At 47.0% G+C, this 16,773-nt stretch overlaps 1 protein-coding gene across 7 annotated transcripts in view; it reads right to left on the bottom strand.

Moving 5' to 3' along the window:
* The window catches only part of FAM193B (family with sequence similarity 193 member B), a 35,069-nt gene extending 18,952 nt beyond the window's left edge, over positions 1 to 16,117 (bottom strand). For 2 of the 7 annotated variants that reach the window (XM_032158674.2, XM_032158676.2), the window contains exons 1-2: positions 15,798 to 16,117; positions 166 to 408 (exon numbers count right to left, since the gene is read on the bottom strand). In XM_032158674.2, the coding sequence (XP_032014565.1) occupies positions 166 to 408; positions 15,798 to 16,007 (453 nt within the window). In that variant the 5' untranslated portion in view covers positions 16,008 to 16,117. Of the gene's footprint in view, positions 1 to 165; positions 409 to 9,060; positions 9,122 to 14,722; positions 14,906 to 15,797 lie in introns of those variants that run through there. The other 5 variants (XM_032158675.2, XM_058440161.1, XM_032158678.2 and 2 more) reach the window with 5 other exon arrangements.
* Between the last annotated feature and the right edge of the window lie 656 nt (positions 16,118 to 16,773).

Raw genomic sequence — 16,773 nt, 5'->3', positions numbered from 1 at the left:
AAAACTGAACTTGAGCTGCCAATGCTGTGCCAGTGCAGCCCAGAAGTCTCTCAGTGCCTGGGCATGGGAGCTGCCCAAGGAGAGCCACCTGAGGACAGGCAACAGCCTGACTTCCTTGGGGAGGAGCCCTCCTGCATTCAGGGACCCCTGTCAGCGGTTACCTACCGCCACTGCATGTTCTCGACCTGTCTGCCTTTCATCTTCCTCCATGCTCTTTCGGCAACTCTGGCAGACCCACAGAGGCATCTCGCCTAGGAGATTCTTGACGAGCTTTGGCATGAAGTCAGGGGGCAGCTTCTCACCCTGCAACACCAGTCCATTTTGAGAAGGGCCTTCTTCCCAGCCTTTGCGTTCCCGGTGACACAGCAGGCAGCAAGTCTGCACAGGCTGGCTGGAGGCGGGGGGGACCTGTCCAACAGACAGAAACAGGGTTTCCCAGGAGGGGAAAGGCTCTCCTTCAAAATAATGGTAACAATATTAGTAATGACACTTATTACGTGCCAGGCACTGGGTTAGGCACTTTTTAGACATAATTAAAATTTAGTCCTTGTAACAGCTCTGCAAACGAGGTGTTCTTATTCCCATTTTTTAAGATGAAGAAACAGATTTCAAGAAGTTAAATGAGTTGCCCAAGGTTATAAAGCTAGCGAGTGGTTGAACCCTAGTGAGTCTGACTCCAAAACTCTTGCTCAAATGTCCTAATTCTCTGACATCCCCAAATCTTAAAGGTTAAAGAGAAGATGGCCCTTCCCTCTCTGGCATGGCTAGGAGTGGCCACAATTCTTGGGCTGCCTGTGCAGCCCAGGGACCAATGCCCATCTGGAAGGAAAGAATGCTTTTAGTCAGTAGACAGTTTAGGAGAATGTGTGGGTTTTCTGAAGAATTGCACAATTCCCTTAGGATCGCAGCAACATTTTGGAGGAGGCATTTGTACAGCTAGTCAGAAAGCATCAACTCCATGGGAAATTGTGTCGGAGGGAAGGTAAGGCTCTGGTTGGTGCTCCTGAGAGGTAGTGAGTATGGTGAAAACAATCTGGGCTTTGAAATCAAACAGATTCTAATCCCTGCCTGAACACGTACTGGCTGGGTGACCTTGAGCAAGTTATTTAACTTCTCTGGGCTCCAATTCCTACCTACCTTGCAGAGTTGTTGTAAGGATCATCACTGTGTAGCAGGTAAAGTGTCTACCCTGTGTATGCCCATAGCATAGGCCCAATACAGTCATTATTTGGACTTTTTTTTTTCCTTCTATGACAAACTTGACTTAGAAATATAACTCAGGCGGGGCGCGGTGGCTCATGCCTGTAATCCCAGCACTTTGGGAGGTCGAGGTGGGCGGATCACGAGGTCAGGAGATCAAGACCATCCTGGCTAACACAGTGAAACCCCGTCTCCACTAAAAACACAAAAAAATTAGCTGGGTGTGGTGGCAAGTGCCTGTAGTCCCAGCTACTCGGGAGGCTGAGGCAGGAGAATGGCATGAACTCGGGAGGCGGAGCTTGCAGTGAACCAAGATCATGCCACTGCACTCCAGCCTGGGTGACAGAGCGAGACTCCGTCTCAAAAAAAAAAAAAAAGAAAAAAAGAAAAAGAAAAAGAAGAAATATAAGTCTACGGGTTTGCTTTCACATTGAGGGGTCCTGACTGGGAGACTGATTACATTTAATGCCTCCAGTTAATAGCTTCCTATATCCTGCAACTTTGTATCTGCCCCCACTCTGACACTGGGCTTGGTTATGTCACTTTGGCCAATGGGATGTTAGCAAACAGGCTGCCAGCCATAAACCTGAAAGGTGTGTATGCATTTCCACTTGTTTCCATGCACGGCTGGGCTTGCTCGCTCCTGAACCTCTGCCATGGCCTGAGAGCGAGACCAGGCTAGCTGCTGGAGGGATGTGAGAGACTTGTGGAGAAAGCGAAGTCTTCCCAGCTGATTGGCCAGCTGATCAGAGAAACATGAGTGAGCCCAGCCGAGAGCAGACTCATGAGAGATAGAAAGTGGTATTGTTTTAAACCACTAGGTTTTGGAGGTGGTTTGTTATGCAATGGTAGTTAACTGACATACCTTCCAAACTTACCCAACACTGGGTAACATATGTCTGCAGAGGCCTACAGGAATAAGAAGGGTATCACCCTCATCCTACCAATAAGATAATGCCATCATTTTTCTCCCATGAAATTACTTTCTCATAATGAGTTAGCATCAGGGTATCCTTAAACCTCTAATGTTACCATTACACTGACTTGGGTCCTTGGTTTCTCAAAAAAGAAAGGAACCGAACAGTAGTACCAGAAGCATAATGAAACTTTCGGGAAGTACAAGGAACTTAGAAAAAAGAGTACCAGAGAGACAGAAATTTTACATGTGGAACTCACAAAAGATACAGCCTAAATCAGTCTCTGCCAAGGGAACATTTCAATGAGCAAGAGAGTTGTTTAATGGCAACTGCAGGAGTGGAAGGTTGATAGAGAAGGATGGTATTCAGAGAAATTAAGGCAAAGAGGAAACTTTCCATAGCTACGAAGTGACACAGTAACTCTAGATAGAGTCCCTTTTCCTGCCATGATGATGACCACAAGGCGAGCACCAGGACATGTAATTTTACAACAACAGTTTCATTTCATTTGCATGCTAGGTTCGAAAGTCTGTACATACAACTAAAATCTTGTATAGTTATTCTTGAAATTCTTTTTTTTTTTTTCTTTTGAGATGGAGTCTTGCTCTGTCGCCCAGGCTGGAGTGTAGTGGCGCGATCTCAGCTCACTGCAAGCTCCGCCTCCCGGGTTCACGCCATTCTCCTGCCTCAGCCTCCTGAGTAGCTGGGACTACAGGTGCCCACCACCACGCCCAGCTAAGTTTTTTGTATTTTTAGTGGAGACGGGGTTTCACCGTGTTAGCCAGGATGGTCTTGATCTCCTGACCTTGTGATCCGCCTGCCTCAGCCTCCCAAAGTACTAGGATTACAGGCATGAGCCACTGTGCCCAGCCTGAAATTCTTTTTTTTTTTTTTTTTTTGAGACAGAGTCTCGCTCTCTCGCCCAGGCTGGAGTGCAGTGGCGCAATCTCGGCTCACTGCAAGCTCTGCCTCCCAGGTTCACACCATTCTCCTGCCTCAGCCTCTCCAAGTAGCTGGGACTACAGGCGCCCGCCACCACGACCGGCTAATTTTTTGTATTTTTTTTAGTAGAGACGGGGTTTCACCGTGGTCTCGATCTCCTGACCTCGTGATCCGCCCGCCTCGGCCTCCCAAAGTGCTGGGATTACAAGCGTGAGCCACCGCGCCCGGCTGCCTGAAATTCTTTATGTGGCCTATAAAGCACAATATACAGTCATCCCTTAGTACCCATGGGGGATCAGTTCCAGGACACCCCCTAGACACCAAAATCTGCAGATGCTCAAATCTCTGATATAAAATGGTGTCATATTTGTATATAACCAATGCACACCCTCCCATAAATCTCCAGATTACTTATAATATTTAATACAATGTAAATGCTATGTAAATAGCTGCTATACTGTATTGTTTAGGGAATAATGACGAGGCAAAAAGTCTATACATGTTCAGTATAGACACAACCATCCTTTTTTTTCCTTGAATATTTTCTATCCACAATTGGTTGAATCCACAGATGTGGAGGAATGACTATATGGTTTTGTAGTTATAACCAATAATTCAAATATGTAATAAAACGTATGATACGTGTGTTTTCTGTTTTTAAAAGCAAATACACAATTCTTATAAATTAAGTGTGTAATCAGTGTGACTGCACTTAGTGCCAAAGTACTTGTGGAAGGCACTGGGGTGCAGTGGAAACAACACTGGCTTTGGCATTAATCCTGGCCTCTATCACTTACCAGCTTTATGATGCTGGGCTAGTTCTACTTACCCTCTCTGTTTGCTCATCTGTAAAATGGGATTAAGTCCTAATTTGTAGGGTCAGCTGTGAGAAATAAATGTGATAAAGCACCTAGTCCAGTGCTAGGCACATAGATGTTGCTGAACACATGGTATTAATCATTAACACGACAGGAACAATAGGAAACAATAAATGGTCACTGCATTTTACACAAACGTGAGTCTCTCATATATGATGAATCTAAACTGACTTGTTTTAAATCTTAATCTCTCCCCTCAACCCCATGAAGTCATTCCCTAAGTTCCCAAAATAATCTCTGCCTTTTTCTATTTCATGCTTTTGCTAAAGGTGATCCCTTGCTTAAAACCCACTTTCTTCTCATGTTTTTCTAATGACTAGCTGAGACTAAAGGCCCAATTTAAGTCCAACCTCCTCTAGGCTTTCTCCTCTCGTAATTCACTTGTCCTCTCCCATCTCCTCCTAGTACACTGTGCCTTGGTTACAGTAGTTGTGCCTTCTGCACAATTTATTTACCTGTATCTTCTATCCCTTCTACAAGAGGCAGGTGCCAGGTCTGATTCCTGTCTGGAACCCTCACAGTGCAGCACAGGGCCTGGCTTGAGGCATGGACTCAGTGGGGCATGTGGTAGAGAACTCAGATTTGCTAGGTGTCCCCATGGCAATGCAGCCAGCAGGCAGTCCAATGAGACACTGCTTGAAATTACTGCTTCCTACAGAGAAAGGCCCATCTGTCCACTTGACCTCCGGAATGGTTCCAATCTTAACCGTGTTAAGAGTAAAAGACTGCATTCTTTAGGGATTATGATGAGATGCCCCCAGTTAACGGAAATAATGTGACTCTCCCTAGAGCCAAAATGGTATACAAAATAAAAGAGATTAGCCATCACTAGAAGTGACTTTACAGGATGGGTTGTCTTCCTAGTTAAAGCAAGAAACACAGGGCCTGAAAAGCTAATGAAGCTCTAATTGAAACTGCCCACAGGATTGAGTGATGATACCACCCATGCTGCATAAAGCTGCCCACAGGATTAAGTCACATTAGAGATACAAAGCACTTAGCTCAAGGGATCCAGGCTGTAGGCACTCAATCTATTATCTAAGCCCCTTGGCTGTTCTGTTCTAAGTCTACATTGAAGACTAGTTTATCCACTGTCCTCTCTGAATTTGGTATACTTGAGTCCTTCTTTCGGGCCCAGGCAGCTTGAGGGGGCCACCCCTAAAGCTGATGTCTTAACTCTAGGCCCTGGTGCCTGCCACTGGGTATGATGCCTTGTGGAACTGGGAACTTTCCTCTGCTATTTTCATCTCCACTTTAATTGCTAGAGGGTGATGAGAATCCCAAGCCCTAGAGATGTTATATTTATAGTCAGTAATGCCACTGGTTCCTTCAAATTTTTGCTTTGGCAGAGAACAGCTCTTGGTTCAGAGTTCCCTTTGACTGTGATCTGCCGCCATTTCCCAAATTCTGGCATTCATGACCCCTTATGCCCTGAAAAGTCGGTCAACCCAGACTTTCAATCAGCTGCTCCCAAGCTGTATTTTTAGCACCTGGCACAGTATTCCTACACAAAGAACATGATCAGTAAATTCATCGAATGAATGAAAACTCCAAATTTTTCTTCATCACAAAGGCTGATGGAACTGATTCTTGAATCCAGCAGCCCTGGGCAGCAGCCCATTGTTCCTGCTCACCTCAGTTTAAATTTCAGAGCCTCTGAGGATGCAGGTCTAGCCTTAGGCAAAAGATGAGGGAAGAAAAGTTCTGGGGGTTCTACTGATTTTGGATCTCCTCAAAAAAGCTCCAAGATAATTTTTCTTCACTCTAAGCACAACCAGAATCTCTGGAGAGTATGAGATTACTCACAAGGGATCCATGCTGTAGCATGCACATCCCCAGAGCAGTGAAGGGGCCAAATGAGCTCTAGGTGCACTCTAGGGCCTAGGGGCTGGCATCTGTAGCCATTAAAACCATTATTTCGGCTGGGCGCGGTGGCTCACGCTTGTAATCCCAGCACTTTGGGAGGCCGAGGCGGGCAGATCACGAGGTCAGGAGATCGAGACCACGGTGAAATCCCGTCTCTACTGAAAATACAAAAAATTAGCCGGGTGTGGTGGCGGGCGCCTGTAGTCCCAGCTACTCGGAGAGGCTGAGGCAGGAGAATGGCGTGAACCCGGGAGGCGGAGCTTGCAGTGAGCCGAGATTGCGCCACTGCACTCCAGCCTGGGCAACAGAGCGAGACTCCGTTTCAAAGAAAAAAAAAAAAAAAAAAAACAAAACCATTATCTCTGCTCCCTTACTAGATCAGGCCCAAGACTTTTTTGTCTTGGCCTGAGAAGCATTAAGTTAGGGCATTCTAGTTTTTCCTGGATAAAAGAGAGAGAAAATCAAAGGAAGAGGAAGCCACTTTTGTTCATGGAACACCATTTTTTAACTGAAAGAATAACTTACTATTTAGACTTGGGTATTGACAGACATTTTCTCAAAGAAATGAACAATGAATAAAATGAGCCTGTCACTTCAAGGAAAACAACTGACAGTATTTGTGGTCAATGATATAAAATGCAAGCTTTCAAGTGAAAATTAGAATTCTGAAACTTGCATCCACCACCATGAGTTTGACAGCTTCCAAATACTTGAAGACTTTTCTGATGAAATTGGTGGTGATATTAACAAATGTTATCTTTTGGCATTGTAAAATGAAATGGAAAACATTTGGAAGATCTGCAAAATCCAGTGAGCCTGTTTTCCAAATGACCAAAGCATGATGGATTCAAAGCACTGGCTCGACCAATAGATTTTAATGTAAATGCGTATGAAGACTTCACTGATATGGGCTCAAATTCAATACTGGAAATTATCTGGAAAGGCTACTGAAACATTCCTCCCTTTTTCACTTACATATTTGTGTGAGGTTGGATTTTTTGTCATATACTTCAACCAAAACAATGTATTGCAAAAGACTGAATACAGAAGCATATATGAGAAGCCAGCTTTAGTCTATTAAGCCAGATGAAAAGAAATTGGCAAAAATGAAAAGAAGACCATTCTAATTTTTTTTTTAAGATGAAATCTCACTCTGTAATCCAGGCTGGAGTGCAGTGGCATGATCTCAGCTCACTGCAACCTCCACCTCCCAGGTTCAAGCGGTTCTCCTGCCTCAGCCTCCCAAGTGGCTAGGATTACAGGCGCCCGCCAAAACGCCTGACTAATTTTTATATTTTTAGTAGAGACAGGGTTTCACCATGTTGGCCATGCTGGTCTTGAACTCCTGACCTCAAGTGATCCGCCTGCCTCAGCCTCTCAAAGTGCTCGCATTACAGGCATGAGCCACCACACCTGGCCATTCTTCTAATTTTGTTTTGGAAAATATAGTTTTCATTAAAAATTGTTATGTTAACGAGATAGCTTTAATATTGTCTTTCTTAAATGAATTAGTGACAAAATATTTTAAAGCTTTCTCAGCTTTAATATTTAATTTGGTAAATATCAATAGATATAAACACCACAAACAAAAGCTCTTTGGGTTCCTCAATAATTTTTAAGAATATATAAGGGTCTCCTGAGGTTGGAGGATTGCTCAAGTCCAAGTGACGGAGGCTACAGTGAGCCAAGATTGCACCATTGTACTCCAAACTGGGTAACAGTGAGAGCCTGTCTCAAAAAAAAAAAAAAAAAAAAATAGCTCTTTGGGGACATGACTTAATTTTCTAGCTTGGCCTTTCTGTCCACAATTTGGGAATAACTCATTGCCAGACCAGACAGCTGTCAAGGACTACTCTGAAGCTGGATTGAATTTCCAGCACTCAACTTGGCCTCATTCATCCCATGGATTCTTTTTCATCTCCAGAGTTTGTGTATGTTTGTACAGGATTGCCCCAAGACACATGCTGTATCTAACCAGCTGCCCTGCAACAGGTCCCAAATTCTATTTTGAAATGGCCCATTAGAGCACGCTACTCTCAAGGCACCCAACTCCAAGAGCCTCTCTGTCACCAAGGCAGGCAGAGGACAACACCAGCAGCTAAAATTCCCTTTCAGAAGCAGAGAAAATGATTAATCCTCAGCCTAGAAAAACTCATTGTCATAGTTATCATCATTCACTCTTCCATTCACCCATTCATTCCCTCAACATTGTCAGAGTCCCTATCTCCTGCCAATTGTGCTAAGTGCTGGGAAACATCTACCCTTGACAATTCCTATTCATTCCCTAAGATTCTGGTCAAAGGTCAATGAAGCTGTTGCTGGTCAAGCTAAGCACAACTGATTCTATTTAGTACAGCATCATCAAAATGTGCCATAGATGTATTCTGTCTGTTCCTAAATTCCTGGTAGAATGTGAGCGCTCTGGGGGCAGGGTGTGGACCTCGGTCATTTAAGTATGCCCAGGAACCTAGGCTTGGCTTGGGCCTGGCACATTGCAGGCATTCACTGAATAAATAAATGAAAGCTTAAAGCCCATCTGGCTCATGTCTCAGCTGTTCAACACAAAAGCAGAATTTAAAACAGAGCAAAACCAGTGCATTTCCCAACATGCTATGAGTCACTCCGAGCCACTGATGAGAGGGCAATCAGTGAGAAGAATCTCAGACTATTCTAATGCTGACAATCAGAGCTACAGTTAATTCTAAGAGAGCTGACACAACCCTACCTCAGTGCCCCGGAGCTGTTACCCAAAACTTCCATGCAGGCTGTGGGCTCAGGCCCTTCCAGGAGGTAGAACAGTTGTTTCACACTACAAGACTAGTCAGTGGAGAATCCTTTCTGGTTGTACAAGCTCGGTTGGGAGTGAGTCTCTCTGATCCTAGTGACCTTAACCCTAAAACTTTCTCAGTTTTAATATCCCTACAAGGCTAGCTCATCCGCTGAACTGCCTCCTGGGTGCAATGAGCCACAAGGAGGGCTCATTCAGGTAAATGAGCCACGCAGATTTACCTGAATCCTCAGGTCAAACTGCCACTCTGCTACTCTAACCCCAGCACACATTACTCACGGAGGAGGAAGAGCATGAATTTTGGGGACGAGACACACAGTTGTGAGTTCAAATCCTAGTTGTAGTTTTCAATATGATCTTGGAATATTACTCAATTTTTTTGAGCCTCAATTTCCTCATTTATGAAATGGGAATAAAACCATATTTTACAGAGTTGTGAGGACAGAAGGAAATAAATTATGTAAAGTACCTGGCCTGGGCCTGGCACAAAGTAGGTGCTCAATACCCGTTAGTTTCTTTCCTCTTCTGCCCTGGAAGAAATGACAGGGAAACTTACTAAGTGAGACTTGCCCAAACCAAGTTTATTTCTTGAAGCAAAGGACAGAAGGACTAGACAAGTGACTTCAAGGCCTCTTTGAATCCCCAGCTCCTTGTTTTCTGGCTATAACTTCCTAATAAAACCTTCAGTGTTTGCAGTTCCACCAGCCCCTTCTTTCTGCTTTAGTTTCCCTACATCATTTTTCACAGTAGATACATCTACTCGTAGCTACCACTTGTGCTAAGCATCCTAAGAATGGAGGGGGAAATAATAAGCTAAGGGCCTTTGGTGGAGAATGAAGGGGAGATGGACTGCAGCATGTTGGCCCACAGGCTGCACAACCATGCAGCTGCTGTGCTGGGAGCCACCCAGAGTTTGAAGGATGAAGGCAGGCTCCCAGGCACAGAACCGAAGGCATAAACACAGGGCCCTTCCCAAGACATAGCATGCCTCTCCTCAGTCCTCTGCTTCTGCACATCCTGCCAAGAAGGACCAAATACATGAAGTAGTCACACCTTCCCATATGCTGTTCCTTCTGCCTCTTTCTTCTCTTTTTTTTAGGCTCGACCTGGGTGTTACATCCTCTTAAGTCCATAGGAAGAATGAACTTGGCTTTGCTCTGGGATATCCTAACACTCTTTTGTTTAAAAACGTATCTCTAGAATAGAGCTTATCATATATATTCTAGTGGTTGAAATCTGTCCTTTCCACAATACTGTGAGCTTTTCAAGGGCAGAGCCTGTGTCCCACAAGTCACTGTACTGCAGTCATTCAGCAGAGGCTGTAGCACAGAGTAGGCACAGGTAAGTGTTTGGATACACAATGGAAGATTAGTAGTTGGCAAATATCATTAATAGATCAGAAATGGGGGAAGGTTTTTTGTTCTGTTTTAAACTAAGGTTGTTTCTATTCCTGTTTATGGAAAAGCTCCTCCCTGGAAAGCCCATTGTTTGAAGAATATCCTAGGTCTCCTCAAAGATCCCCCTGGCACCCTCAATTCAGCAGCTCCCAGACCCAGCCACATGTCAGAGTCACTTGGGGACAATTCAACAAAGATACCTGGGATCCAGACCTGGAGATTGATTCTGCAAGTCTGAGATAGGGTCCAGCAAAGCACAGGGGATCTGATGATTATTAGGTTGGGACAAGGGAGAGGTGGAATCAAGCAGTCACAGCTGTCTCTCCCACTGAGAATTACTTCCTCACATGCTATCAGAGAATGTATTGAGACACATCACGTTCTCTTTCCTGCTTAAAACCTTTCATTGATTCCTCACCACCTACAGGATAAAGCCTAAACCTCTTGGTGTGGTTTTCAAGAACCCTGCTAGCCCCTTCAACCAGATCTCTCCCGACTCTCCAAATGAGTGGTGCTCGCCCTGGGTCTTTGTACAAGTTCCCTCCTTTGTTTAGACTCCTTTCTCCCACCTTGTCCTCTGGAGAACTTGTACACAACCTTGAAGACTCAGCTCTGAGAAGCATTCTCTGACCCATCTTCCTCTAGGTTATGTCTTGGGCAACCCCGACACCAAATATCTGCAATACTCAGAGCTACCACTTGTGTTAAGCATACAGCACTTGTTGGACCCTAACATTAACCTTGTAAGACTGGATTGTCTTCTCTTTTTTTTTCTTTTGAGAAGGAGTCTCACTCTGTCTCCCAGGCTGGAGTGCAGTGGCGCGATCTCGGCTCATGGCAAGTTCCACCTCACAGGTTCATGCCATTCTCCTGCCTCAGCCTCCCGAGTAGCTGGGACTATAGGCGCCCGCTACCATACCCGGCTAATTTTTTTGTATTTTTAGTAGACACAGGGTTTCACTGTGTTAGCCAGGATGGTCTTGATCTCCTGACCTCATGATCCGCCCGCCTCGGCCTCCCAAAGTGCTGGGATTACAGGCATGAGTCACCGCGCCCGGCCTGGATTGTCATTTTATACATGAGAAAACAAACCAAGAGGCTGAAACACTTACAAAGGTCACTTAATAGGGTCCAGGATTTGAACCTTTATTCAGAGGAAGCCGATGTTATATCTCCTTCTAGCATTACTGCAATTACTATACACACGTTCTCTAAACTATGAGACCCCTGTGGGAAGGGACTATGTCTGATTCACTTCTGCACGCGCAGCTAGCCCAGGACTGGCACAGAGCTGGGATTGGTTAGTGTCTGCACAACAAATGCCATGTGAAATAAAACTGGGCATCACAGCATGTGAATGGCTGGCCTAAATGAGTAACTGCCAGCTGGCCCAGTTGTGGGGGCAGATAAGAACAAAGTGGTAGAATCCTTACTTATTATAATTTTTAACAGCCATGTATTGAGTATATAAGGACCACACACAATATATATATGCCCCAAATAAATTAAAACATAGACGCTGCTCTAAAAAATTCTAGATGAGGTAAGTAAAGGTGTTAGGATCATCTATCTGATATCAGAAATTAAAAATTTAAAACTCAGCTGGGTGTAGTGGCATGCACATGTAGTCCCAGCTATTTGGGAGGCTTAAGGAGAAGTATCACTCGAGTCCAGGAGTTTGAGGATAGCCTGGGCAACATAGCAAGATCCTATCTCTAAATTAAAAAAAAAAATTAAAATCCTAAGTGGGTAAGTCTTCATTTTCAAAGGTCTTTTGACATTTTTATATAGTGAGTCTCTACTGGCTTACAAAGAAGAACCAGAGGTGGCAAGGATCCCCTCAGTATCATTTCCTCCTACTGACAATGGAAGTAGTGCAGGCTGGGCAGGCAGTGATTCTAAGGGGGAGGTCCCCAAAGATAGGAACTATCTTGTCCATCTGTGCACCCCAAATAAAGGTCCTAGCACAGAGGTTGTTTTGATATCTGCTGAGTGAATTAAACATAATGAGATGGTTTTACTAAAGATACTGACTAATCATCTGCTCCAATTTCTTGAGGGAGCAGTGGAAGAATCGGATCTCTAGAGTCCCTTTAAACTAGACTGGGCAAAGTCCCAGAGGACGATGTGGAGGGAACAAGAGGTGGGGAAGGGTAGGATGAGCTCACCTCTCCTCACCAACTGCTGGTTTACATCCTAGCAAGTCTCCTGGGGGCTTACTGAGTGTACACTGGATTACAAACTCAGTGGTCCAAGAGAGATGAAAGACAGCTAGCAGAGCTAATAGGCCAGAACACTCAGGCTTTGTATGGCCACCTGGCACAGCTCCTGCCCCCTCTCTTAGGTGAGGCGCTTCTATGTACTAGCTGCTACAAAGGTTGCTTCTCTTGTGAAGTATTATAATTAAGAGAAGGAGATGGGGTTTCCCTCTCTCCCCCAGGCTGGGGTGCAGTGGCGTGCACTTGAAGTCCTGGGTAACTTAACTCCTGGGTTCAAGCAATCATCCCACCTCAGCATCCCAACTAGCTGAGACTATAGGTGTGAACTCACACCCAGCTAAGTTTTGATTTTATTTTTTTATAGAACCAGAGATCTCACTATGTCACCAATGCTGGCGCAAGCTTCTGGCCTCAAGAGATCCTCCTGCCTTAGCCTCCCAAAGTGCCAGGATTACAGGCGTGAGCCACCAAGGCCTCTTGTGAAGTTTTTGATGGGGTCAGAGAGAAGCAACTTGTGGAGTCACAAAGCTAGGAGGCTAAGCTGGGAATTCAATCCAAGTCTCTAAACACTATTCCCCACTGCCTCCTACAATTGCTTTTTCAGTTCTTTGTTTTTTTGTTTGTTTGTTTTTCCTTTGCTAATAAGGTAGTAACTGTTTCAGCCTTCTTGTGCTATAAATGAGGATTTGGGTTGTTAGGAAACAGATCAATGTGGTTTAGTGGCCTGAAACAATTGAAAGTTAAGCCGTTTGGGATCCCAATTAAACTCAAGGTCCTGTTTTAAATGTGTACAGGTTATACCAATGAGTGAAGGGGCCTGGAAAGAACCGGAAGAGGCCTAAGGAGCACATGCTGTCTAAAAGGGCCAAATGCTACTCAGAGACAACTGATTACTGCCTTGTGGAAAAGTGGACCCAGCATCACCATATCTTTAGTTTAAAAAAGAGCCCCAAATCCAAATGTGTGGGAAACTTTTTGATCTTTAAAATATTGGCTCAAATGAAAATAAAAACAGAAACAAAACAATGTGTGAGCTGGGGCATTACAACAAGCCTGTGGACTGGAAGTGGTCTTATTTGCCACCTTTGGATTCAGTTTGGTATATGACACTGAGTTTCACCTTCCTTATCCACTCTGTATATGTAAGACAGGGTTATGAGTGGCACTGGGAGCCAGAGTTCCTCACCAAAGACATGCTTATAGGCAGAGCAATGACTGAACCCTACCCTTATATTAGGTGCTTTGCACCAGGGCACAAAAGCCTGCTTCCAGACCCCACCCCCGGTTAAAGTGGGGCATAACTAGAACCGAATTTACCAGTTTATTTCCCTTCTTTGGGGCTATAGTTTTAAAAAAAAATGCCTTGTTGAAAATCCCCCAAAGTACCTAAGAGTCCTTTTCTTTTCTTTTGTCTGACACCTACAGTTGGAGTCATTTGGGCAAACGTTTAGTTGCTCTGAGTTTCTGTTTCTTCATCTGAAAAATGGAGTAATAATATTTATATCCTCCAGTTTGTTGATCAATATTTGTTAACCACCAGGCACAGGGGTACAATGGTGACTGACACGGCTCCTGAACTTGCAGAGTTCACAAATAGAAACAAATAATCACATCAATAGTCAATTCATCATATTTGTGCTAAACGCTGCAGAGAAATACAGGGGAGCTGGGAAGCTTAGAAGTAAGGTATGTAAAGTGCCTGGCACAAATAAATGAATCAGCAGGTCAAGCAGTGGAGTAGGTAAGAACATGGTAGGAACCTAGATGTCAAAGAAATTGATGAAGCTTAGAGCTCTTGGCAAAGTTGTGTCCTCAATAAAAACTGAATGGTTGAGCCATCATCCAAGCTTTTTGGCATCTCTATGTGGCAGAGACCCTAAAGTATTCTATGGTCTGCTGAATGGGAAGAAGAGAAGACAACAGCTTTTTGGCTCTCCCTTCTCCCACTCTCCCTTTTTGGATAACAGCACTCCCACGAGGGTCCCAGAGTAGGCTGGTGGGGGAAGCAGCTTCGGGGTTGGAAGCTACACCCAGTAGGGGTTGGGGGTCCAACCTGGGGAGTCTCCTACGGAAGCAGTGTCAGCCTAAGATAGGAGATGGGGATGGGGATAAAGGTGGAGCTTCTGACACTCAATAAGTGGTGACATTTTCATTAATTAAAAACCTTATTGTGATCTGAGACACAAAGGAAATCAGCATGAAAACTGGGTTACAATAAGCACGGGTTCTGGACCGATTCATTTTCTCTCTCATTCACCTAGTTATTTTTATTCTGTGTTAGCAAGGCCCTGGGCGAGGCGTGGAAGATCAGAGAAAGATGGCATCGCCTGTGCCCCTGTGGAGTTCACAGTCCAGGGCAGGCAACAGACATATCAACAGAATGTTTCATCACAGAAAGGGGAGTGCTACCAGAGGGAGGCACAGAGGGCTGTGGGCACAGAGAGGGCACCTGACGCAACTGGGGAGGTCAGGGGAGGCTTTGTGGGAAGGTACCCCAAACGGCAACCCCACTCACATGCACAATTCCAGAGATTCTACTAGAAGGCTGTCAAGAGCCATGCCTTCTGGCTGCACCAGCCTCCCAGAGTCCCCTGCTGCCCGATGCAGTGTCTGCAGAGCCAAACGCATCTTCCGCCACGCCTCATCCTCATCCGGCGCCGCATCCGACCCTCCAAGACTCCTGCAGGAGCCTGCCTTCCTGGGCAGGCTCAGCCAAAAGACCAACTCAAAACTCTTTTGTCAGAGCAAGCTTAGGGAGAGCCACCCAGCCCCGAGTGCCACAACCCTCCCAGAGCAACCGTGGCCCATGTCACCCCCGCCTCTCAGTGAACATTGGCAGGGTACCTCCCATTATCTCCTTTGCTCAAAAGAAAGTGACCTTCTTCCAGGTGGCAAGCTGGAAGCTTTGGGGAATCCTCCTACTGTTCACTCTCAGCAGGATTCTCCAAACCCGGGATCTCAAGGTCGGGGTGGGCTGTCTTGCGGGGCAGGGGAGGGAAGAAAGGGCAGGTTCTGCTGGGTTTCCACCTCAGTGCAGAAACCCCACCAAAAACTCTTCCGGGCAGCCTGGCTGTCTGCTCCAACTGCTCTGCTGGGTATGGCGAGGAGGCGCCAGGAGACACAGCTGCTGAGGGGCCGCGGCTGCAGGCGGTGCAGGGGACGGAGTGCAGCCGTTCCCGGGGGCAGAGGGAAGAGGCTGCAGCCGTCCAGTCCCAGAGCCCCGAGATGGCCTGTGGCTGAGGGAGCAGGTGGGCCCGGAGGAGGTGGCGGGCCGAGAGCGGAGCTGCGGCCTCGGGATCACAGCCGAGTCCCAGTCCCAGTGTGGGTGTACGGCCAGAACGCCCGGAGGCGGCGGGGAGAGGGGAGCAGCTTCAGCCTAGTCGCAGGAGCGCGGACCGAGCCTCGGCTTTGGGGAGAGGGGTCCAGCCTCCATTCCCGCCCCGGGGGAGAAAGCTTCGGCGCCGGACCCGGGGGAAGGCTGCTGCCCCAGCCGCGGCAGGATGGCCCATCCCCAACCCCGCCCCACTCCCGCTCCCGCTCGGGGAAGGTGAAAGCGCCCGAGCCGCCGAAGTCTCCTCGCTCGCTCCTACCTGCGGGCCGTGCACCAGGCTGGGTTCGTCATCCTCCCTGGGGCCGTCATGGTCGGGCTCCGCTGGCGCCTCCGGGGGGCCTGCACCCGCTCCCGCCTCCAGGCTTGGCGGCGGCGGGGGCTCGGGCGCCTGGGGCTTCTGCGGCCCCGCGGCCCGAGCCCGCTCGCGCCTGCCCGCACCGCCGCTCGGCCTGCTCCGCCTCCGAGTCATGCCGCCGCTCGCGCCGCTCCCTCGCTCCACACGCCGCGCCGCCGCCGCCGCCGCCGCCGCCGCCGCCGCCGCCGCCGCTACCGCTCCCCTCACAGGACAACAGCCAATATGGCGGCGCCCGGTTCCCCCCTCTGCCTGCTGCCAACAGGTCAGAGGGCACGCGGAGTCCGCGCCGCCGCACTAGCCCCCGAGGCCGCCTGCGCCATTTTGAATAAGGTCACCACCCGGAGTTCCGTGGGAGAAAAACTTGGTGAGGAGACGCACTTCCCCGCTACGCGGGACGGGAAGGATGCAACCTGCTGGAGGAACGCGTGTAACGCGGCGGTAATCGCGCTGCACCACCCTAGCACTTAATAATTGCCTGTTAAATGGATGAGTGAATTAATTTCTATAGTGTTACAATACTTTCACACCCATCGTCTGACTCCTTCCGACAGCACAGCGAGGCAGTACGGATCATTCCCATTTTGCAGGTGAGAAATATTGAGGCAACATAAAGGCCTGCAAAAGGTTGCTGTACATCATTTTGTTGGAACTCCTGGGCTCGTGGACGGCCTGAGTTGAAAGGGACGAAGGTCTTTATTTGCAACATATGGTCTACTGGGAGTCCAGCGTTCTGTGCTTGGGACAGTGGGACTCAGACCCGACTCCTTGTTCCCGAGTCTGATGGAGAAGGTAGACACGTAGGTACATAGTTACAACCGGTGTGATAACGATGAGATGACTAGGTGTTTCTAAAAAAATAGTATTTGCAGGAGAGGATTTT

The sequence above is a fragment of the Hylobates moloch genome, unplaced genomic scaffold (genome assembly GCF_009828535.3).
Source record: "Hylobates moloch isolate HMO894 unplaced genomic scaffold, HMol_V3 SCAFFOLD_6, whole genome shotgun sequence".
Taxonomy (NCBI): Eukaryota; Metazoa; Chordata; class Mammalia; order Primates; family Hylobatidae; genus Hylobates; species Hylobates moloch.
Note: the sequence above shows the minus strand (reverse complement) of the source record. Positions and strands in the feature narration are given on the sequence as shown.